General features: G+C 33.8%; 3 protein-coding genes across 4 annotated transcripts; 1 reads left to right on the top strand and 2 right to left on the bottom strand.

The window, feature by feature from the left end:
* Positions 1–3,625: 3,625 nt before the first annotated feature.
* On the bottom strand, positions 3,626–6,718 carry LOC107614390 (uncharacterized). Its single transcript, XM_088496843.1, has 7 exons — positions 6,530–6,718; positions 5,998–6,309; positions 5,729–5,899; positions 5,538–5,627; positions 5,007–5,126; positions 4,828–4,898; positions 3,626–4,070 (listed from the first exon to the last, which is right to left on the bottom strand). Exons 2-6 carry the CDS (start codon positions 6,169–6,171, stop codon positions 4,875–4,877), a joined length of 579 nt encoding a protein of 192 aa, XP_088352969.1. The 5' UTR covers positions 6,172–6,309; positions 6,530–6,718; the 3' UTR covers positions 3,626–4,070; positions 4,828–4,874.
* A 1,230-nt stretch (positions 6,719–7,948) lies between these two features.
* On the top strand, positions 7,949–11,698 carry LOC107612979 (snurportin-1 protein). Its single transcript, XM_016314791.3, has 8 exons — positions 7,949–8,378; positions 8,483–8,669; positions 9,007–9,257; positions 9,644–9,758; positions 10,271–10,363; positions 10,663–10,806; positions 11,109–11,250; positions 11,352–11,698. The coding sequence occupies exons 1-7, from the start codon at positions 8,017–8,019 to the stop codon at positions 11,223–11,225; spliced, it is 1,269 nt and encodes a 422-aa protein (XP_016170277.1). The 5' UTR covers positions 7,949–8,016; the 3' UTR covers positions 11,226–11,250; positions 11,352–11,698.
* On the bottom strand, positions 11,668–18,691 carry LOC107612978 (nucleotide pyrophosphatase/phosphodiesterase). 2 transcript variants are annotated; one of them, XM_016314787.3, is made up of 12 exons: positions 18,380–18,691; positions 17,084–17,175; positions 16,005–16,080; positions 15,115–15,237; positions 14,908–15,000; positions 13,585–13,714; positions 13,393–13,474; positions 13,151–13,283; positions 12,859–13,064; positions 12,641–12,766; positions 12,235–12,544; positions 11,668–12,070 (listed from the first exon to the last, which is right to left on the bottom strand). In XM_016314787.3, exons 1-12 carry the CDS (start codon positions 18,593–18,595, stop codon positions 11,765–11,767), a joined length of 1,893 nt encoding a protein of 630 aa, XP_016170273.1. In that variant the 5' UTR covers positions 18,596–18,691; the 3' UTR covers positions 11,668–11,764. The 2 variants fall into 2 exon arrangements, with proteins under 2 accessions (XP_016170273.1, XP_088353049.1); XM_088496923.1 differs by having other exon boundaries at positions 13,151–13,229.
* Between the last annotated feature and the right edge of the window lie 359 nt (positions 18,692–19,050).

Here is a 19,050-nt window from a genome sequence, read left to right as displayed (position 1 = left end):
CCCACCCCTCACCCCTCCACCCCCTCATCCCCCACCCCTCACCCACTCCCTCACCCCCTCACTGTAACCCTCCACCCCCTCACCCCCTACCCCTCACCGCCTCCCCCTCACCCCCTCACTCACCCCCTACCCCTCACCGCCTCCCCCTCACCCACTCTCTCACCCCCTCACTGTAATCCTCCACTCCCTCACCCTCTCACTGTAACCCTCCACCCCCTCACCCCCTACCTCTCACCGCCTCCCCTTCACCCATTCCCTCACCCCCTCACTGTAATCCTCCACCCCCTCACCCACTCCCTCACCCCTTCACTGTAACCCTCCATCCCTCACCCCCTACCCCTCACCACCTCCCCCTCACCCACTCCCTCACCCCCTCACTGTAATACCTCCCCCCTCCACCCCCTTTCTCATGCCCCTCTCTTCATGTTCATCATCATCATCATCATCATCATCAACAAAAAATTCAAACATGCACAACAAATTTTATAAAAAATCCAGTCCACAGATTCAACAAATCCAGTTCACAGAAGAAAAAGAAAAAGAAGAAGAAGAAGCGGTGGTGCGGTGCGGTGCGGGGGGTTGGACCCACGGTGCGGCAGGAGGGTTGGACGCGGAGCGGCGGCGGGTTGGACGCAGGGGCGGCGGCGGTGAGGGGGTGAGGCGGCGGCGGTGAAGGGGTGAGGGAGTGGGAACTGATGATGATGATGATGATGATGATGATGGGATGGGATGGGATGGGATGGGATGGGATTTGGGGGTGGGTGTAGGAGGAAGGAAAATTGGGGGGTTGGGGAGGGGGGGGGGAGAGAGAGAGAAGCGAAGAGATGCTGATGGGTGAGGGTGGGGGTAGGGTTTTTATTTTTATTTTTATTAATAGTCAAGGGTATTTTTGTCCAAAAATTCGGGAAAGGATGATTTTAAAGTGTTTCTGAACATTCGGGATGATTTTAATAGCAAAAAAACGTCGGGGACGAATTTGATTTTCGCCACTTACTTTAGGGACGATTTCAGTACTTAATCTGCATACCTACTAAAATGACCATTCTAAACTAGCCATTTAATTAATATTAAATGGTTGAGAGATATTGAATGCACAAGGTCTCTCCATGTGAATTAGGTAACCCCATTCTTTATGCCTTCAAATATTATCTTATTCCCAGCTTCCTGTATGTCATGTCATGTACATGTATGTTACCATGTTTTTCCAATCACAAGCTAAATGAAAACATGAAATTTATGGAAGGGTTACGAGAATGAGAAGTGAATAAGGAAGATTACTTGAGAAAAAGCTGGAATGTTACCATGTCACATCCGGCAGCGGCAACCTGGACGACGGGATGAACGAATTGATGGCTCCATCGATGGGTCATTCTCTAGTGGTTTTTATCGAAAATTACGGCGTCTCAAAACGACAAACCGGCACGATGCAGCAGCAACTCCACGAGAGGGTTGCGCAATACCGCAACAACGCGGCCAGGGGAGAGTGGCGCGAAAACAGCGGCAGCAGCATTGGGTTGAGCGCCGAAGGGCGAGGCGCATCGGGCTAACCGGTGGAGGTGGAGGCGGTGTCGGCGGGAGGCTGCGACGGCGTTGGTATGGGCAACGGGGAGTGCAGCAGCGCAAGGTGAGGACCGGAGAAGATGACGGTGAGTTTTAGACGTGTATTGGAGGTTATGGTGAGATGAGGAATAACCGTACGTAGTGTAAATGAGTTTAAATACTAATCCTAATTTTTTAAATTTTAAAATTTAAAATTAAATAATTAATTAATGATCTAATTTTTAATTTTAATTTTACCTTTTTTTTAAATTTATTGTTCACAATTAACATTGTTTTTCCATAATTTTTCTTTGTTAATTTGTTTGATTAATTTATTAATTTAATGTCAAACATGATTTTATGTGTACAGAATTCTTTTAAAAAATTTTTTTTTGTGAAGATGAAGAGCAGAAAAGTATGATAAAAAAGAAAGAGAGAATAATAAATATAAAGGGTTTTTTGAATGAAAAATAATTTTAAAATAAAATTCAATTTTCAAAATGATTTCAAATGCAACAAAAAAAAATTTTAAAATGATTTTGATTTTCGACTAAAATTATAAAGACCAAAATGTTACTTAATCCTAAAAATTTATCAGAATAAGTTGTATTCTACTATTAGTTTGCGTTTTATTTATTTATTTATTTTTAATATATGAGTAACTTTGCATACAAAATATGAGTCAATGATAATAATCTATTAACTATATCTATAATAATTAGATAAAGTCGCTATCAAAGTACGATTTTAATTTTTTTTTTCCAGAATTCCAATTCTCGACATTGTACACAAGTCATTGTATTACTCTTCCTTAGTTACTTTAATTAATCAATCAATAGTTATATTTGAATTTGGATTTAAAAAAAAAAAAAAGAAAAAAAAATATCCTCTTTCGGTTTCTTCTTCTTTTTTTTTTGGTCAGGCGCTTTCAGTTTCAATCACGCCCTAACTGGCTATATAGATTGGTAACTTTATTCCAAACACTTGATTGTTGATGACAAAGAAGAATATTATTGTGATTATACCCAAAGGGGAAAAAAAGAAAAAGAAAAAAAAAGGGAAGAATATTGTGATCATTTAACCAATGAAATACACATCACATGACATCCCTCACGAGACTGCCACATTCCCACTGTCAAAAAAACCAAGATATTTCTGTTACTTACATAGTTACACATTATCACTATGTCTTTGCCAACAAGAAAAGAACAGAACCAAAACAGGTGGAAGAGTTCACTGGATCCCTACACAGCTGGTAAGATTAGATACTTAGATTTTTCAGAAAATCCAACGGAACTTTGTTCAACAAAGAGGTAACAAGATTGCACTTGATGGAACCAAACAAAATAAATAAATAAATAATAGGAGGCACCATTCTCACTAAATTTTAAACACACTATTTAACAAAAGTTTATAGCCTGCATATTGCACAACTATTATGTGTCTTGATAAGTAAAAAGAATTTCATATTTTACAATTACGTGTTAATTTTTGCTGCTAATACAAAAGTCAGTTTAGTAAATGATCCATAGATATCTGTATTTGCAGTTAAAAAAGCCGAAAATTTTATGCATTATTTTTTTTCAGTGCAATGACTAGCGCCAAACCAATCTAAACTTTTAGGCTGCGTTTGTTTGTTTATAGAGACACTAAGATAAGGACACAGAAACACAAAATTGTGTTTGGCAAAAGAGACTTGGACAGAGACAGTGTATCTAGAAACACTGAATTAGTGTATTTTGTCTCTATTCTAACAGAAAGAACACGGAGATACTAACAAGAAACATAACTTATTTTTTATTTTTTTTCTTTATTTTTGTTAATTTTTCATAATTATATATTTTATTATTATATTTTTTATCTCAAATTTTTTGAATGAAAAAAAAATGAGAATAAATTAGATTTTCATAATTTGTTCTAGTTTATCACCAAACAGAATACAAAAACATAAAATTTTGTATCTCTGTCCATCAGTATCTTGTCCTATTCTGTTTTCAGTGTCTTGTCCTGTCCTGTTCTCGCAGCCTTATATACTATTTTTTTTTTCGCGTTTGATAAAAAAATGCTAAGTAATTAAGTATGCATATTTATTTGTTGAAAGTTGAAACTTCTATATTCCCATTACAAATGGGGTTGTCACATCCATGAATTACGCAATAGAATAGCTTCTATCCAGGGAAGGAAACTGCTCTATCCATTAAACTATGACGTTATATTAACGCAAGTTGTATAAGATTAGAATGTTCTCATCTAAAAAGCACGACTATATAAACAATTAAAAATAATAATAAATACCAAACCAATCATCAAATGCCAAAGGTTTGGTCAGTTTTTAAGGATCAGTCCGAATCATGCTTCAACTACTCCCTCACCACCACCACAAATGTCAATGCAGCTTGAAGCCCCCTTCAAATACGCAAAGATCCAAAACTCAGATCAAGTTGAAATCACCATCAAGTATTAACTTTATAAATCAGACACAGCATCAACTTCAACCTCAGTATTTGGCAGATATTACACACTTCTATTATCTGCAAGATATCAGAAGTGACAAATTAGAGAATTTGAAACTAAATCAAATACCATATATATAGGCAAATGCTAATGCGCTTTGGAGAAAGTAAGGACGCCCCTTGATATAAACCCTAAAATTTAAACTATGAATTCTAAATCCTAAATTATAAATTTTAATCATTGATATAAAAAAATAAATGAAGAGCTAAGATTTGTTTAATTGGTAAATACAGCACTCTTTACTTAGTACAGAGTGTTTAAGGATCAGCCATATATATATACTCGAAATCTAACAGATGTTTACAGTTTTACATGTAATGATCTGGAGAGTCTAGAATCGACCCGGCAATTTTTATTTCCAGTTCTCTTGATCACTTGGCCATTGACGGGCTATTAAACATGTTATGAACCGTTTCTCATAGAAGATTACAGCTAATGAAAAGTTTTAACTTGTTGGGTAGAAACACAACACAATATAGTTGCACCCCTCCCTGAAAGAAAATTTCAAATATGTGAAGAATGCAATTTGATTTAAATATTTCAACAATGCTTAGGTTAAAATATCAATCAGATTATTTTTTGCCACAAAAAATTTGGCAAGCTTTAGTCTACTAAGGGTATGTTTGGTTGCAGATTGAACATAAGAAGGAAATTTTCATTTATGATTTTAATGTGTAAAATTACACGGAACTCACCCACAAATTCTACTTAATTTTTAACTTGACAACCAAACAAACCCTAAGAAAAGCAGCACACCGAGTTAGTCAAGCATACCATTCTTTATGACACATCTCGTGTGAAACTCCACTGGTTTACTGTTACTAATGGCCATTTGGTACCTCCTCCTAACAACATAAGACAGGCTAATTAAAATATCACAAAGCCAAAATAAAAATAGAATTCTATTCCTATCCAATACTATATGAAAGAACAAATTTCAGGAAAATATTTACTGAGGTTGAAAATTGGTCTCTAATACTGTGCATTGATTTCAGCATCATCTCTAGAGTGTCCGTAGCCAACCGGAACTTAACATCAAGCTCTCCAGAGTGAAATTGAGAATCATTTTGAAGCTGAAAATCATAAAGTTGAACTTGACCATTATACATTGAATACCATATGTGCAACTTTAGAATTTAATTTTATTGTATGACCAGCAACAAAAACAAAGTTATATGCATTGACATTCAACCATATATTTTCTATAATCCACATTAGCAAAAATGTTTTACCCTCAAAGATATAAAAAACTAACAAAACCCTTACAGGCACAGCTTTGGCAAATTAGTCTCTAAAATATAAAAAAAAAACTAACAAAATAGCCCCTAAAAGATCAATTGCTAACAATTTCATCTCTACTTGTGATTAATTTATCAGTATTTCAATCTTCCATGGACGAAATTAGTGATTCTCCCTAAAAAAGAAAAGAGTATTTAAAGAGATTGATCTTACTACAGTTGAATAGGTGCTATATGCCTATATACCTTCAAATTAATAACAGCTGCAGGGTCTGTTGAATCTTCATCAGCATTTGCCATATTCCATGTCATTGCCTTTAACCTAGGCACAACATTCTGAAACACACCACATACACACACACACACACTCCAAATTACAACAATCCTTAGAAAAAATCGCACTCATAATCAAAATCAGAATAAGTAAATGAACGAACCTTATCTTTGAGCACATCTTGTTGCCACAATGGCTGAAACTTGTGCAACAGAATCGTCAACAGCTTCTGCAGTTCTGGCAACACTTCATTCGGAAAGAGCTTGGTGATGTCGTCCTTGCTCGTGTTCTCATACACGCACCTCCGAATCAACATTCGAAGACACACCAGAAGCTGCAAATAGAAGAGACGAGAAGAAAAAGAATTCAGCTAAGCATTATTACAAACAGTTGGTGAGTTGAAATTGAAGGAAGATTAAAACGGCAGCTAACGGGGTCGAGGTCGGTGTCGTTTTGAAGCTGGAGGATGTCTTGGATGACACGTCGTTCTGAAGAGTCGAGACCGCACTTTCGCGTTCGCCAGAGTGATTCAAGAATGTATTCAACGGATTCCTTTGTGTTGGCCCTCAGAAGAAGCGGCAAATGACCCCACAGCGATTGCTCCATACTCACCACTCAACGCACTTCTTCGTAGCGCTGTTCAACTTGAACTGTTCTCTGTTCATGACCGGTTCAGCCGAATGTCAAGTTATGCGTTAACAAAATTAACAGTTCAAAAACCCGGTTCAGGTTATACTAATTCTACTATTTTTAAAGGGAAAATACGAGGAACCAATGGAATATTTGTACAATGTGTACAATAAAAGATTAGGGAGTATTAGAGATATAACTATTAGTATTACCTTTTGCCAGCAACTGAAATTTTTGGGATGAGTGGTATCATGACATAGTATTAGAGCTCTAGATCTGTAAGTTTTTCAAAAGATGTTTATGTACAAATAGTCTATTGACTCCCTATCTGAGCTCATTTTTAAATCCTTCAAAATCCCAACCATATATCACTGCGTTTTAATATTTTCCTCTTCAAAAGCCTAACCATCTATCATGCAAATCCCTTGCCTTTAAACCTGCTTTGTATTATGGGAAATAGAATTTGCCTGTTCTTCCATTATTCTGCACGAAGTATTTTTGCTCAGATGATGGCTTCTGTCAACTAGGGGTGCACAGATCCGGTCCGGCCCGGTTTCGAACACTTTAGGGATTAATTTGGTGTGATTTTATTGGGTTTAGGGCCGGGTAAGAGTCTCAAAAATAGACCCGGCCATTATTTCGGATCGGGCTCGGGTCATAGCTCGGGTCACCCGAAGTCAGTCCGATGGCCCGATCATCATACACAATTAATATTTTGTGTTATTAGTAATGGATCATGACTATTCTTATGTAGAATTTAAGTATTGTAAACCTAAATATTTTGTGTTATTAGTCATTATAAGACTATAAGTTAATGTTTTATGTTTAGAATGCATAAGACTTTAGACTAATGCATAATATTGTGTTATTTGTATTGATTTAAATATTTGGTATTATTAGACAATATTAGTATTGATTGTAGTTTTGCTTTAGTATTGATTGTGGTTATGCTTTAATTTTAAAGAATGGTTGGTTCTTGTTATATTTTTTTAAGTGAATTTCACCATGTTAAATAATGGTTGGAGTCTTGGAAATTTAGATATTTTTACATGCTAGCTTACAAGAAGGTATCAACGTAATATAATGTTAACGGCCCGGTTTTCACCCGATTTTCACCCGGTATAATTGTGGCCCGAAAGTGTATTGGTTTCATCGGGTCTAGTGTCGGGTTCGGGTCTAATAAATAAACCCGGTATATATTTCGGGTCGGGACTGGGTCACATCAAACTCGACTTCACCAGGCTCATGTGCACCCCTACTGTCAACAATTGAGTTGTGTGTGTTTTTTGCTTTTGACCAAATGAAAGAATAAATAATAGATATGATTTTTGGTCATAAGATAAATAATAGATCTTTTTTTTTTTTTTGTCAGTAAATTGGACAACCCCTAATTCTAGGTACCCCAATAGATTGGATAACCCCAAATTTTAGGTACACATCACACTCATATACTCCTCACATATTTATCACATTTTTTCCCTCAAATACATTCTCTAGAGTTTGAACTCTAGACCTTAGTGATGGGGAGGGGTGAAATTGAGCTAAGGCTCTTCGGCAAATAATAGATTGAGTTGCATTCGGATGTAGGTTTGTTTTTGCTCTTGTTTATTTTTGGGCTTACAAAACTTCAGAACTTTTAGTTATGCTCATTTTGGGCCTGAAGATAGTCCATTAAACGATTCTTTTCTCGGTAGCAAAAAGAGAAAGAAAGAAAAAAAAAAAAAAACGTTCAAAACGACGGGGAAAGCGCCAAACTATGTATGTGTTCAGTATATTATTTTGTGTTGTGATTTGAGAGAAGCTGAAGGAGCGGCTCTAGCCATGGCACCGCACGATCTCCGCCGTCCATTCAAACGACCGTTGATCTCTGATCAAGAGAAGCGCAGGCAGCAGTCCCTGCTCCGGCAGGCACAGAATCGACGCGACGCCCAGAACCATGCTCGATTCCTCGCCTCCACCGCCTTATCGCTCGAACAACCGCACGAACTCGAACCCGAACCCGTATCAGCACCCGAACTTCACGACGAACTTATACCTGACTCTGAAGCTCCCGAGTCACCGAAGGAGCTTGACGTGGTTGAAGCGTCGAAGCTGAAAGGCGCGGAGGCTCGGAAATGGTTCGCGAAACAGCTGATGCATCCCGAATGGATGATCGACATTCCCGAAAATCTCTCACAAGACTGGTTCGTAGTTCTTACTTACTCTCGTTCCTAATTGAATCTTCTAGAAGTTTTCGTTTCAAATAAATTTGAATTTCAAATTTGATTGTCTGTTTATTGTTTTGCAGGTTTGTGTTTGCTAGGCCTTCTGGAAAACGATGCTTTGTGGTTTCGTGCAACGGCACGACGATAAGTCGTTTAAGGAACGGTTCGATACTGCACCGTTTTCCGTCGGAGTTACCGAATGGTGCGAGAAGAAAGGATTCCTCTGGTCCTGCTCAGTCTTACTCCATTTTGGACTGCATTTTTCACGAGGTTAGTTATTTCGTTGCTGAGTTTTCTTTAATTTTATTTATTTATTTTCAATTGTGATCCTCTAGTTTTACTTGTTAATGCAACTGTTCCATTTATAAGCAAAATAAGATATGCATATATATTAGTTTGATTCTTGTGCACCGATGTGTAGGTTTGCAAGAGTTGAGTTTGGGGGATGTTACTTTTACATGTGAAAACAAATAAAATCCTATAAATATTGTGATAATAGGGATCTCCTTTATTTGTATTGCTTAGCAATTTGATAATTTGTGTCTTTCACTTGTTCTCTCTGCACTATCTTGTTCTTGAAAAACTTCATTTGTTTTTGGGTTATCAGGTGGATCAGACTTACTATGTGATTGACATGGTTTGCTGGCGGGGCTACTCGCTTTATGATTGCGCTGCAGAATTTAGGTTTTTCTGGTTGAATTCCAAGCTTGCTGAGACTGGCGCTTGTGAACCTCCCTCGCATTATCACAAGTACAGGTTCAGTTTGGTTCCAGTGTACTGCTGCGACCAGAGTGGTTTATGTGCTGCTTATACTGGATCTGTGCCTTATGTCAAAGATGGTCTTCTGTTTTATAACAAGTAATCACAAGCCTTCCTTACAACGTATTCTTCAATCTTTGTATTGTTTTATGTGCTACTGCTGTGGATGTTGAGAGAATTTCGTAAGAACTTTCAATATCAAAACACATTCGTTCCGATTATGCTAACCTAGGTCAGAATGCATCTTAACAGATTTTGCAAATGGATTGTTTTGCATATTTGTTGAGAAATGTAGTCTTCTCAACTGTCATTCCTAATGCTTGAGAAATAATATGCAGTGAATTAATAACAGTGTCTGGGCCTTTTCTCACATATTACTTGTGGTGTCTAATAATGAGCTTTTGGTTAAATTTATTTTCCATTTTCATTTGTTATGCGCTGTTTTTTCTTTTTGGTGATTCCTTTTGATTTGGTTTATTTCTTAGGCATGCACACTATCAGACAGGAATTACACCACTAGCATTGGTTTGGAAGGATGAGAACTGCAGTCAGTATGTCATGGACACAGATAGCAAAGGACAGGTTCCAAATCATCAGCAGGTGCTGTTCATGCTTCCTTTTTATATTTTTGTTGTTTGCCTTGTCATTCCATTTCTTTGTTGTGTATATATTTCAGTTTTGTCTCGTGTTTATGGATTTCCGGCCCTTGTGACATAAATTGAATATTGCATGTATGGATTGACTGTTTGTATATCTTTTTATGCACACTATGAAACAATTTTCTTGCTTTATAGTTTATAGTTTATATTTCTTTGAGAGTTGTACAAATTTGATTTTCAAGAAAAAGTGTATATCTCATAAGACAACCTCATTGTGAAGTATATGCTTGCTCTGTTGGAGTTTTACCATATATAGATATAGTGTGATTTTGCATGTCTCCCGATACACTTTTTTTCTCCTGGTAGCAACAGTACTGGGTAGATGAAATCATGAAATTAAATAAAGTATATTCTTCAAGTCTGCATACTCATTCATTATTTCCTTATAAGATAATTTTAATGAGTGCTGATGGTCCAATGATGATCGATCAATTTTCTGGCTTACCAAACCAGGTGGTTTTGGAGCTACAAGAAGGTGGAAAGCTGTGCACTTCCGATGATCCTCCTGTAGTATTTGGATGTTTAGATGGAGGCTTTATGCATGAGGTTTGTTTGAAAGAGGAAATAATTGTGCTCCTGTATCTTTTACTTGAATTAATTGTGAAAATAAACAAATTCTGCATCTCTGCCACTATATATAATGTATCTTTACAAGGCTTCTAGAAAATTGATTTTCTTTTGAACATCATTCAATTGATGAGAAAAATAATCATTTGGGTGGAATAGTATGACAACCTTTCAATCATGAAATGTAAAAGCAAAGACAAGTAAATTAACCATCAAAAATCACTTTTTTTTCCAATGTTTTACCAAGTAATTTTTATACAACTTTCTTCTATTTGCAGTCAGAGTTGCATTCAGGATGTCTTGTACGGTTTGCAATTGGAGAAGGGGGACTGGTTTTGGTGGATGGAAAACTTGAGAAAGCTGATCTAAATTATCTAGGCAAGGCCAACCGTGCTCGTGCTTCTGCTGATAGTTTCTCTAAGGTAGTAAGGGAGTATTCTAGCAACCTTCTTAAACTAACCACAACTTCTCATTTCATTAAAACACCAATATTTGGGTACGGATGAATGACAAATCCATATGAAACATTAAAGGGAATGCAATCACAAGGTATACCATTTGATTGCCAGGGGAAACACTACTTATCCTATTTAACACAATCACTATAGATAATTATTGGTTCAACAATCTCAGGAAAAATTATTGATTCATATTAATTTTTTTATCATTCCTTTTTATGGAAATTTTGAGTGTAGTAGTCTTAATCCAATTGTCAATTTTTCAGGTTATGTTCCAATACAGTGTTCGACACTCTCCTCTAAGAATTGATGATTTGTTAGGATCTGTCAACTCAGCAGCTGATGAAAGTAACAAAGTTTGTGATATTGAAATGGATGGTTGATAGAAATGTATAAAGGCTTTCAAGTGTCAGTATCTTGCACTGAGTCCAATTTTAACAAGTTTCACCTAAAGTTTTGGTTTGCAATGATGTTTATGCTTTTTGATGGCTTCCATAACTTATATGAAGGATTTGCAAAATTGCTAGCTTCCCACAAGTTCAGAGAGAGGGAGTTGTATTTGTCATGTCTAAGAGTGCAATTTGCCAAATGCCAACAAAGTTTCTTTAACCAAGATGGTAGCAGGTGTGCATATTCGATTTCATTTTGTCTATGGTTCATTTGATGCTGATGTAATGTATCTTATGTAGTTTTCTACCATTAAGCAACATAGATAGGGAGCACATGAATGTATAGTACAGGCTATAAAGTTTTAGTGGAGTGATTTCCACTCATATATTGGAAGTTATGTGCCAGTCTTCCTCTATCTTACAAGGAGAGTAAATATATAAGAAGACCCTTATTATTTTGAGTGTTTTATTCCATTCCACTACAAGATCATTAAAAATCACTAAAAGCTCATAGGGACATAACAGTCTAACGCTCAGGTTGCTGAAGTGATTTTCTCACAACCATCATGCACACAGGCCAAGACATCCCTGTAGTCCCTATGAATGGTGAAGTAGTCATAGACCAAACCATCACTACTCTTCTTGTACTCAAACATGAGATATGAATGGTTGAATGCTGTCAACTTGCCAAAGCCGAAGTCACGGTCCCTGTAAATACTCCAGACAGGGGGTGACGCCACGAAGTCGGACAAGTGGCTTCCTCCACCGCCAACAACAACATGGATTGTACCATTCACAGTGCCAGAATAATGTGTTTTTTCTTCGTTGACACATTGATTCTGCATCATATCATAGCCATTTAGATAATTAGCATTCTAGCTGTGTCATTTTTACTCATTTCATTTGTCACTTATGAAGAGCGGACACTAACATTTCTCAGCTATATATATATATATATCATGAAGCAATGAAACAATGGTATGTCAAGTCATGCTTTATTTACCTGATAAATTGGGCATACTCTTTCATAGTTATGGACATGTCCATAGAATGCAATGTCTACTTTGTACTTCTGCCAAAGCTTCTGGAGAGATTCCCGTCCCATGGGTTCTTCAAATGAGCCCTCCATGCCATACCAAGAATTAGAGGAGTACCCAAGTGGACGATGAGCCGCAAATATCAGCCATGGTTGCTGCTTTCTGTCAACTGTTGCAAGACAATGCTCAATGAATTTGTACTGTTCTGTTCCCTCTCTCCAGTCATGCTCACTGTCTGCTATACAGAACCGGAACATGCCATAATCTGCTTTGTACCTGCATTTTTCCAATTTTTCATCCATAATCTGAAATCAAATCGAAAAAAGGTAATGATGCTTCATATATTTTGTATTTATATTGAAGGAATTTTACCAGAATTTGGCTTTGTTCTCAGCAGGATAATAATACATGGTTTCTGCTGGAACCCCGCATTCACCACCTGAATCCGGAGTATCATAAAATGATCCTGTGTTTGGCCAATCACGTTCATGGTTTCCACTGAACCAGATATTTTTTCAGTCTCATAAGAATGTAGAAAATGATAACTTCAATGAAATGTAATCAAGGGACATGCCAAGAAGCCAACTAACCTTGCAATCATGTATGGTACTCTTGCTGAAATTTCTTGCACTTGAGCTGTGAATTGGTCCCACTGTGAGATGTAACCATTGGCATATGGCATGTCCCCAATATGGAAAACAATATCATAATTTGCCAAATCCTCAATGAGTCGATCAGTGGTGTTAAGTGATCCAGGTTGATAATCAGCATATTCATTTGAACCATCACGCTCAGCCTGAAAGATTGCATGAGAAGAAAAAGGTTTTGAGTTCACTACTATTTTAAGTTTTGGTTAAAAGAAATTCTAATAGTTGGTACTACCTTTCCCATGTCACCAAATATAATAACACGTTGCAATGAATTCTGTCCAGGAAATGGTGGTGCCTTGAATGAAAAAGTCCTACTCCAAACGTAAGAGCCATTAGTCAGAAAATGCCCTAACGTGTAAATGTACCTGTGTTTTTATTTTTAACAAGAAAAAAGAAAAAACAAATTAGAACAAACAATGGCAAGTAGTGGTAATGCCATGAACATACGAATATGATAGTTGAATGCATGCAAACCTCAAATTAGGCCACAAGTTCTTAAGGAAGCTTGTGTGTATGAAACCTGGGTCACGCCACCCAACAGTTCGTGCAGGTTCACCTGTAAGAATTTTCGAAATTAATCACATACTTATTCGTTAATTTAAATAGTTGTATCAATAATTAAGTATTAATCAACTTCAAACAGATCATGAGTAATTAAATTCATACCACACATGCTGTTTCGATTAAATGTCAATGTTCCAGCAGGAGCACGTCTAACCTCTCCTCCATTAGAAACATATTCAACAAAGGGTATGGCATCTCTATGGTCATATCCACTTGTCCATGTGACTGTCATCTGCACTTATTTAAACATTTCTTTACATTGTTATCATCTATCAATGCTTAATTTATAGAATAAATGGTCAAATTAGTCACTAATGGATCATTCGTTTTTTTCAGATTGGTCCCGAAAGATTTAATCAAATTCGTCCTTTAAAGATTTTAAATTAGTCATGTTAGTCATTCTGTCAATTCCATTGCTAACGGCGTCAGAGTTTGTTGATGTGTGGCAAGTTAACGAACTTCACAACACACACCTAGTAGTCCTAATTGACTATTAATATGATTAGTTTATGAAATTAGATCAAACTAACTCTAAATTGAGAGATTTCAATGTCTCAAGTTCTTCCTTTAATTGGGTTTTGACTTGATCTAATTTCATAAAGCATTGGAATTCCTCAATTGGAGGTGGATTTGATCTAATTTCATAAACTTATTATGTTAATAGTCAATTAAAACTCCTAGATGTATACTATGATATCACTTAACGTATCACATTGGCAAATTTTAACACCATCGATAAAGAAAGTGACGTAAGGACTAACATAACTAATTTAAAATCTTTAAGAGACGAATTTGATTAAAAAAACCATTTGAAAATCAAATGAAAAAACGAATAATTTTTTAGAGACTAATTTGTTTATTTATTCTAATTTATATTACTCATGCACCAACTTACATAACCCCAGCATTAATTATAGCACAATAATTCAATCTTTTTTTTTTAATGATCATTTTAGTAGTGTAGCAAAAAATTATTTTTATTAACTTAAGGACATGTAATTAGAAATCTGTGTAAAATATTTTTACGCATATAAAATTTTAAGGACATGTAATTAGAAATCTGTGTAATTAGAAATCTGTATATAAATTTTAAATTCATATAAAAAGATATTTCAAAGCAATTTGATGGTAAAAATAGGATTCATTTTGATATGCTAAGAGTGTATTATATTTAACACACGAATTTAATTACGTATTATCTAGTTAATAAATATAACTACTTTTTAATATTTCATGTGTGAATATAGTCATAAAACCAGGTTGAATGACGTGGTAATTTTTTTTTGTATTTTATCCGAAACAAAACCAATTATCTAGATATTTACATTTACTAATACATACATCAAAATATAAAATTAATATTCAAACATACAATAGATTTTGCATCAAAATGAACTATTTGAAGGATGTTATTCAAGAACTTACTTCATCCCAAGACTTGCCAAGAGCAAGACGCGGATACACAGGTGCTTTAGGGTTAAAAAATCTCACGTTTTTTGAAACTGCCACAAGCTTTGGCTGCAGTGATCAATCACATGAATACCAGTCAGCATTTCAATTCATCTATTATTATATTTTGAGTATTATTAACATGCTTAATTAATTGATGAAATGGTATTTAATAATCATTACCAATGATAATCCTCCAGAAAAGAGTGCAAAGGAGAAATCTTCACGTTGATTAATCAACTGGAACTTCAAAACAGCTGCCCCAGTCTTAAGATAGTTTGAATTATCGTGATTTGCAAACTTGTACTGTCACATGCATTCATTCAAGTCATTTTTCACATTACAATAATTCGAGTAATATAAGAGAAAAAGACAAATAGGTCCCTAACCATTGAAAAATACTTTTAAATTCCTAACTTTCACAAAACTTGGACGGATCAGTCCCTCCGTCCAAATGCCTCCGTCAGGGATTGATCCGTCCAAATGTCTCCGTCAGGGACTAATCTGTCCAAATTTTGTGAAGATCAGGGACTTAAAAGTATTTTTCAATGGTTATGGACAAAAATATCTACGGAGCAAAAGATCAGGGACTTTTTTGTCATTTTCTCTAAAAAAAAAACTGCCATATCTTTTTTCAAAGTTAGGAGAGATACTCAAACCCCGAGACTTCTAGGTAAAGATAAAAAGACTATGTCATTTGAGTTATAGCTCTATCTTAGTTATATAAAATCTAATAGAATGATTAAAATAGCATTAATTTTAAAGAAAGTTAAGTAGGGTTTATTGTGTAATTATCCTTTTTTGAACAGAACCATTTTTGTTTATTCGGGAAAAATCCTCGAAAAACAACAATTATTTGTGGATGGAGGTAGTAATTAATAAAAAGGTATAATAAACCAACTCTGAAGTAGCTAATTTTAGTCAATTTTTTTATTATAAATTATTTTTTAATATTTTTTAAAGAATTTAGAATATATTAAAATTAAAAAAATTACTAATATTGGCTAAAAAAAAGTTGACTTCCTAATTGAATTATTAATAATATATATCACTGATTTATTAGCTTAGCTAACCTTTATTGGAGCTTGGCAAATGTATGGAGTCTCTTGCCAGCCAATGCTGTCTGGTGCTGGTGCACAATTTCCTGAACTGCATTTCATAATAAATTTACTTTCATTTATTTTGTTCAATCACATGTTCATATATCTTTGAATGACATATCCAGAAATTATTATTATTATCATTATACTCTAACCAATCTTATAAACATGGGATGAACATTTGAGTTGCACGAATGATTATTGTATTTTATTTTTTGGGCTGTATATATACTAGGTTACATCGGATTTATATATATGACTCAATTATAGTTGCTATTAAATTTTATCAATATTAAAAGAATATAATTTAAATTTAGGTCATATTTTTTTAATTATTTGACCAATTTTTAAATTTAATTATTTTTGTTTTTATTTTTTTAAATTAAAAATTATTACTAAATAATAAAACAATATAACATTAATTTTAACTGCACTTGTTAAATATTCGCAAAAAATTCATATGCATCGTAATCTCATAGTTACCATAATCATAATAACCTTTCCGTATAATCAGATACATTAAATCTGTCACTAAATTTAAAACGTACTGAAAGATGCTCTTATCATGAAGGGAATTTTTTTTTATAATTTTTGTGTCTAAAAGTAGAAATAAAAAAAATAGGACTCACTTTTTTATTTTTTAATTTTATGACTAAAATTTAGTCATTAATCATTATAAAATGTATCTATTGATTCCATTCATGAAATAGAGAAAGTATTATTAAATAAACGTTTTCGGAGTGGTAATTAATAAATTTTTTATTAATTAAAAATACATAAACGTTATTTATTTTTTTAAATATGAGATATTTAAATTTTTTTAAAAAATTAATTTGTCTTTATATATTTTAAACAGAAAAATTTACATATCTTATATTTTAAAAATTAAAGATGTTTTGTATTTTAATTAATTAAAAAATCTTATATATTCGAATTAAAATTTTAAAGATTTATTTGTTTTTTTTTTTTAATTTAATAACTATTACCAATAATACTGACTAAATTACTAACTTTTGTTCAGAAGAGAGAGAGAGAGAGAAGTAGTGCATTACTCGAATTTTGCAGGAGAAAAAACTCCAACCCAGTCATCATTTGATGGCATTGGATTTAGAACTTTCACAGTCACCCATGCTGTATCCTCGCCCTGCAACCATATTATAAACGCTTATTAATTATATTTGAAAAAAAATTGTTAAAAAATATAAAATATAAATTTAATATCAGAGAATAATAAATACATAAAAATATCCCTATTGTTAAATTAATATATATTTATACACAGTTATTGAAGCATTATTGATTTAGACTTGACTCTATCAGGAGAAAAAAAAACTTATTTATTAGATTATTAGATATGTCTAGTTGGATTTTTTTTAATAATGTATCATACCACTTTCCTGGTGATAATAATATTTTATATTAACACGTGATGATGCTTAAAATAAAATAGCAAAGGCTTTCTACCTGCTCCGGTTATTGATTAATTTATTAAGGGTTTAAATATCATAATTTATAGAAAACCCGACATTGAGAATATTATTATCCTAATAAGATTTTACTTTTAGACTTTTATAGTGAGTAATGAGTAGTGACAATACTAACAGGAATAATGAATAATTGAATATAATTAGCTGTTCATTCCTTCTATGTTTTTGTCCCCTAAATTAAACCAACATCCAATAAGCATTTTCCATTCACAAAGTAGGATCCAAGAGATGCAACAAGCCAACCACCAAATTAAAGTAAGTAGGAACGAATGTTAATGCATTTCGAAAAATATAAAGATGGTAGCATTTTTTGAATTTTAAAGTTTAAATTATAAATTTTAAATTCCGAATTTTAAATTATAAACTTTAATTCTAATCTATTGGTATAAAATATAATAAATAAAAAATAAAAAATGGTTAATTGAAAAAAATATAATGCTCCTTCCTTAATAATAAGAGTGTTTAACAATTTTACACATGCATCTAATCAGCGTAGGTGAAAACTCAGCTACAGTCGATTTCACGTGAAATTGATAGTTGAGAGCCGTTAGATGAAAATTTAGTCAAATAAGTCAAATCATCTAACGACTCTCAGTTATAACTTTACGTGAAGTCGACTCCACCTCGTAAGGTCATTTTATAAAAAAATTACTATTTTTGCTGACGGTGTGAATGGTCATCCAAAAGAACGGATGCAATTGCACGATTATATAAAATATTTTACGCCGTCAATGTATCAAAATTTAACTCAAATAATAAATCCAAATTAATAATTGAATATATTAATGATGAGAAACAACTAAAATAAAATAAAATACATAAATCAAAATCAAGATTAAGAATGATTAGATTGGAAATTACCGAAATGCCCAGCAGTGTAGGAGCTGCAGCAATGGCGGCCATATTGTCAAGTGCAAGAAGGGTTTTATGAATGGCAATCTTTGACAATGGCTGCACTCCCAAAACATGATTATGCCCTAAAACCATGCCCAACTTGGTGAACCAAAATAGCATCAAAATCATAATCATGTTTTGCTGCTTCAATAAATGATTACCAACACTACTACTCCCTTTCATTTTTATCTAATCTATATCCAAATGATGAAAAATAAAAGAGAGAATAAAAAGAAGCAAGTGATAATATACTATATACTAAGAAGCAAAAAGGGATTTGCGCAATGGAACTTGTTTTCGCTTGGAAAGAGACCTTGTCTTCGTATTTATAGAGTCCAATCAGTTGAAAAACAACTAATAATAAGTAATTAATAATGATGAATTTTATTAATATTTGTTCTAAAAAATAGTCATAATTCTTAATTTTTATTTTTAACAATTAAAAAATAAATTTAAATTTTATATTATAACAGTGTAAAAGAATTTTATTAGACAAATAATATATTATATAACATCAGCAAAAGTAATTTATTACTTATAAAATTATTTAAATATATCAAATTACCGTATACAATTTTTATACTCACAGTATTAAATTCTTATATTTATTTTTTTTAATTTTTTAAAGAGAATTTATG

The sequence above is a fragment of the Arachis ipaensis genome, chromosome B8 (assembly GCF_059453495.1).
Source record: "Arachis ipaensis isolate K30076 ecotype BB chromosome B8, ASM5945349v1, whole genome shotgun sequence".
In the NCBI taxonomy this organism is placed as follows: domain Eukaryota; kingdom Viridiplantae; phylum Streptophyta; class Magnoliopsida; order Fabales; family Fabaceae; genus Arachis; species Arachis ipaensis.
The sequence above is the reverse complement of the archived record's forward strand: the minus strand, read 5'-3'. Positions and strand labels throughout refer to the sequence as shown.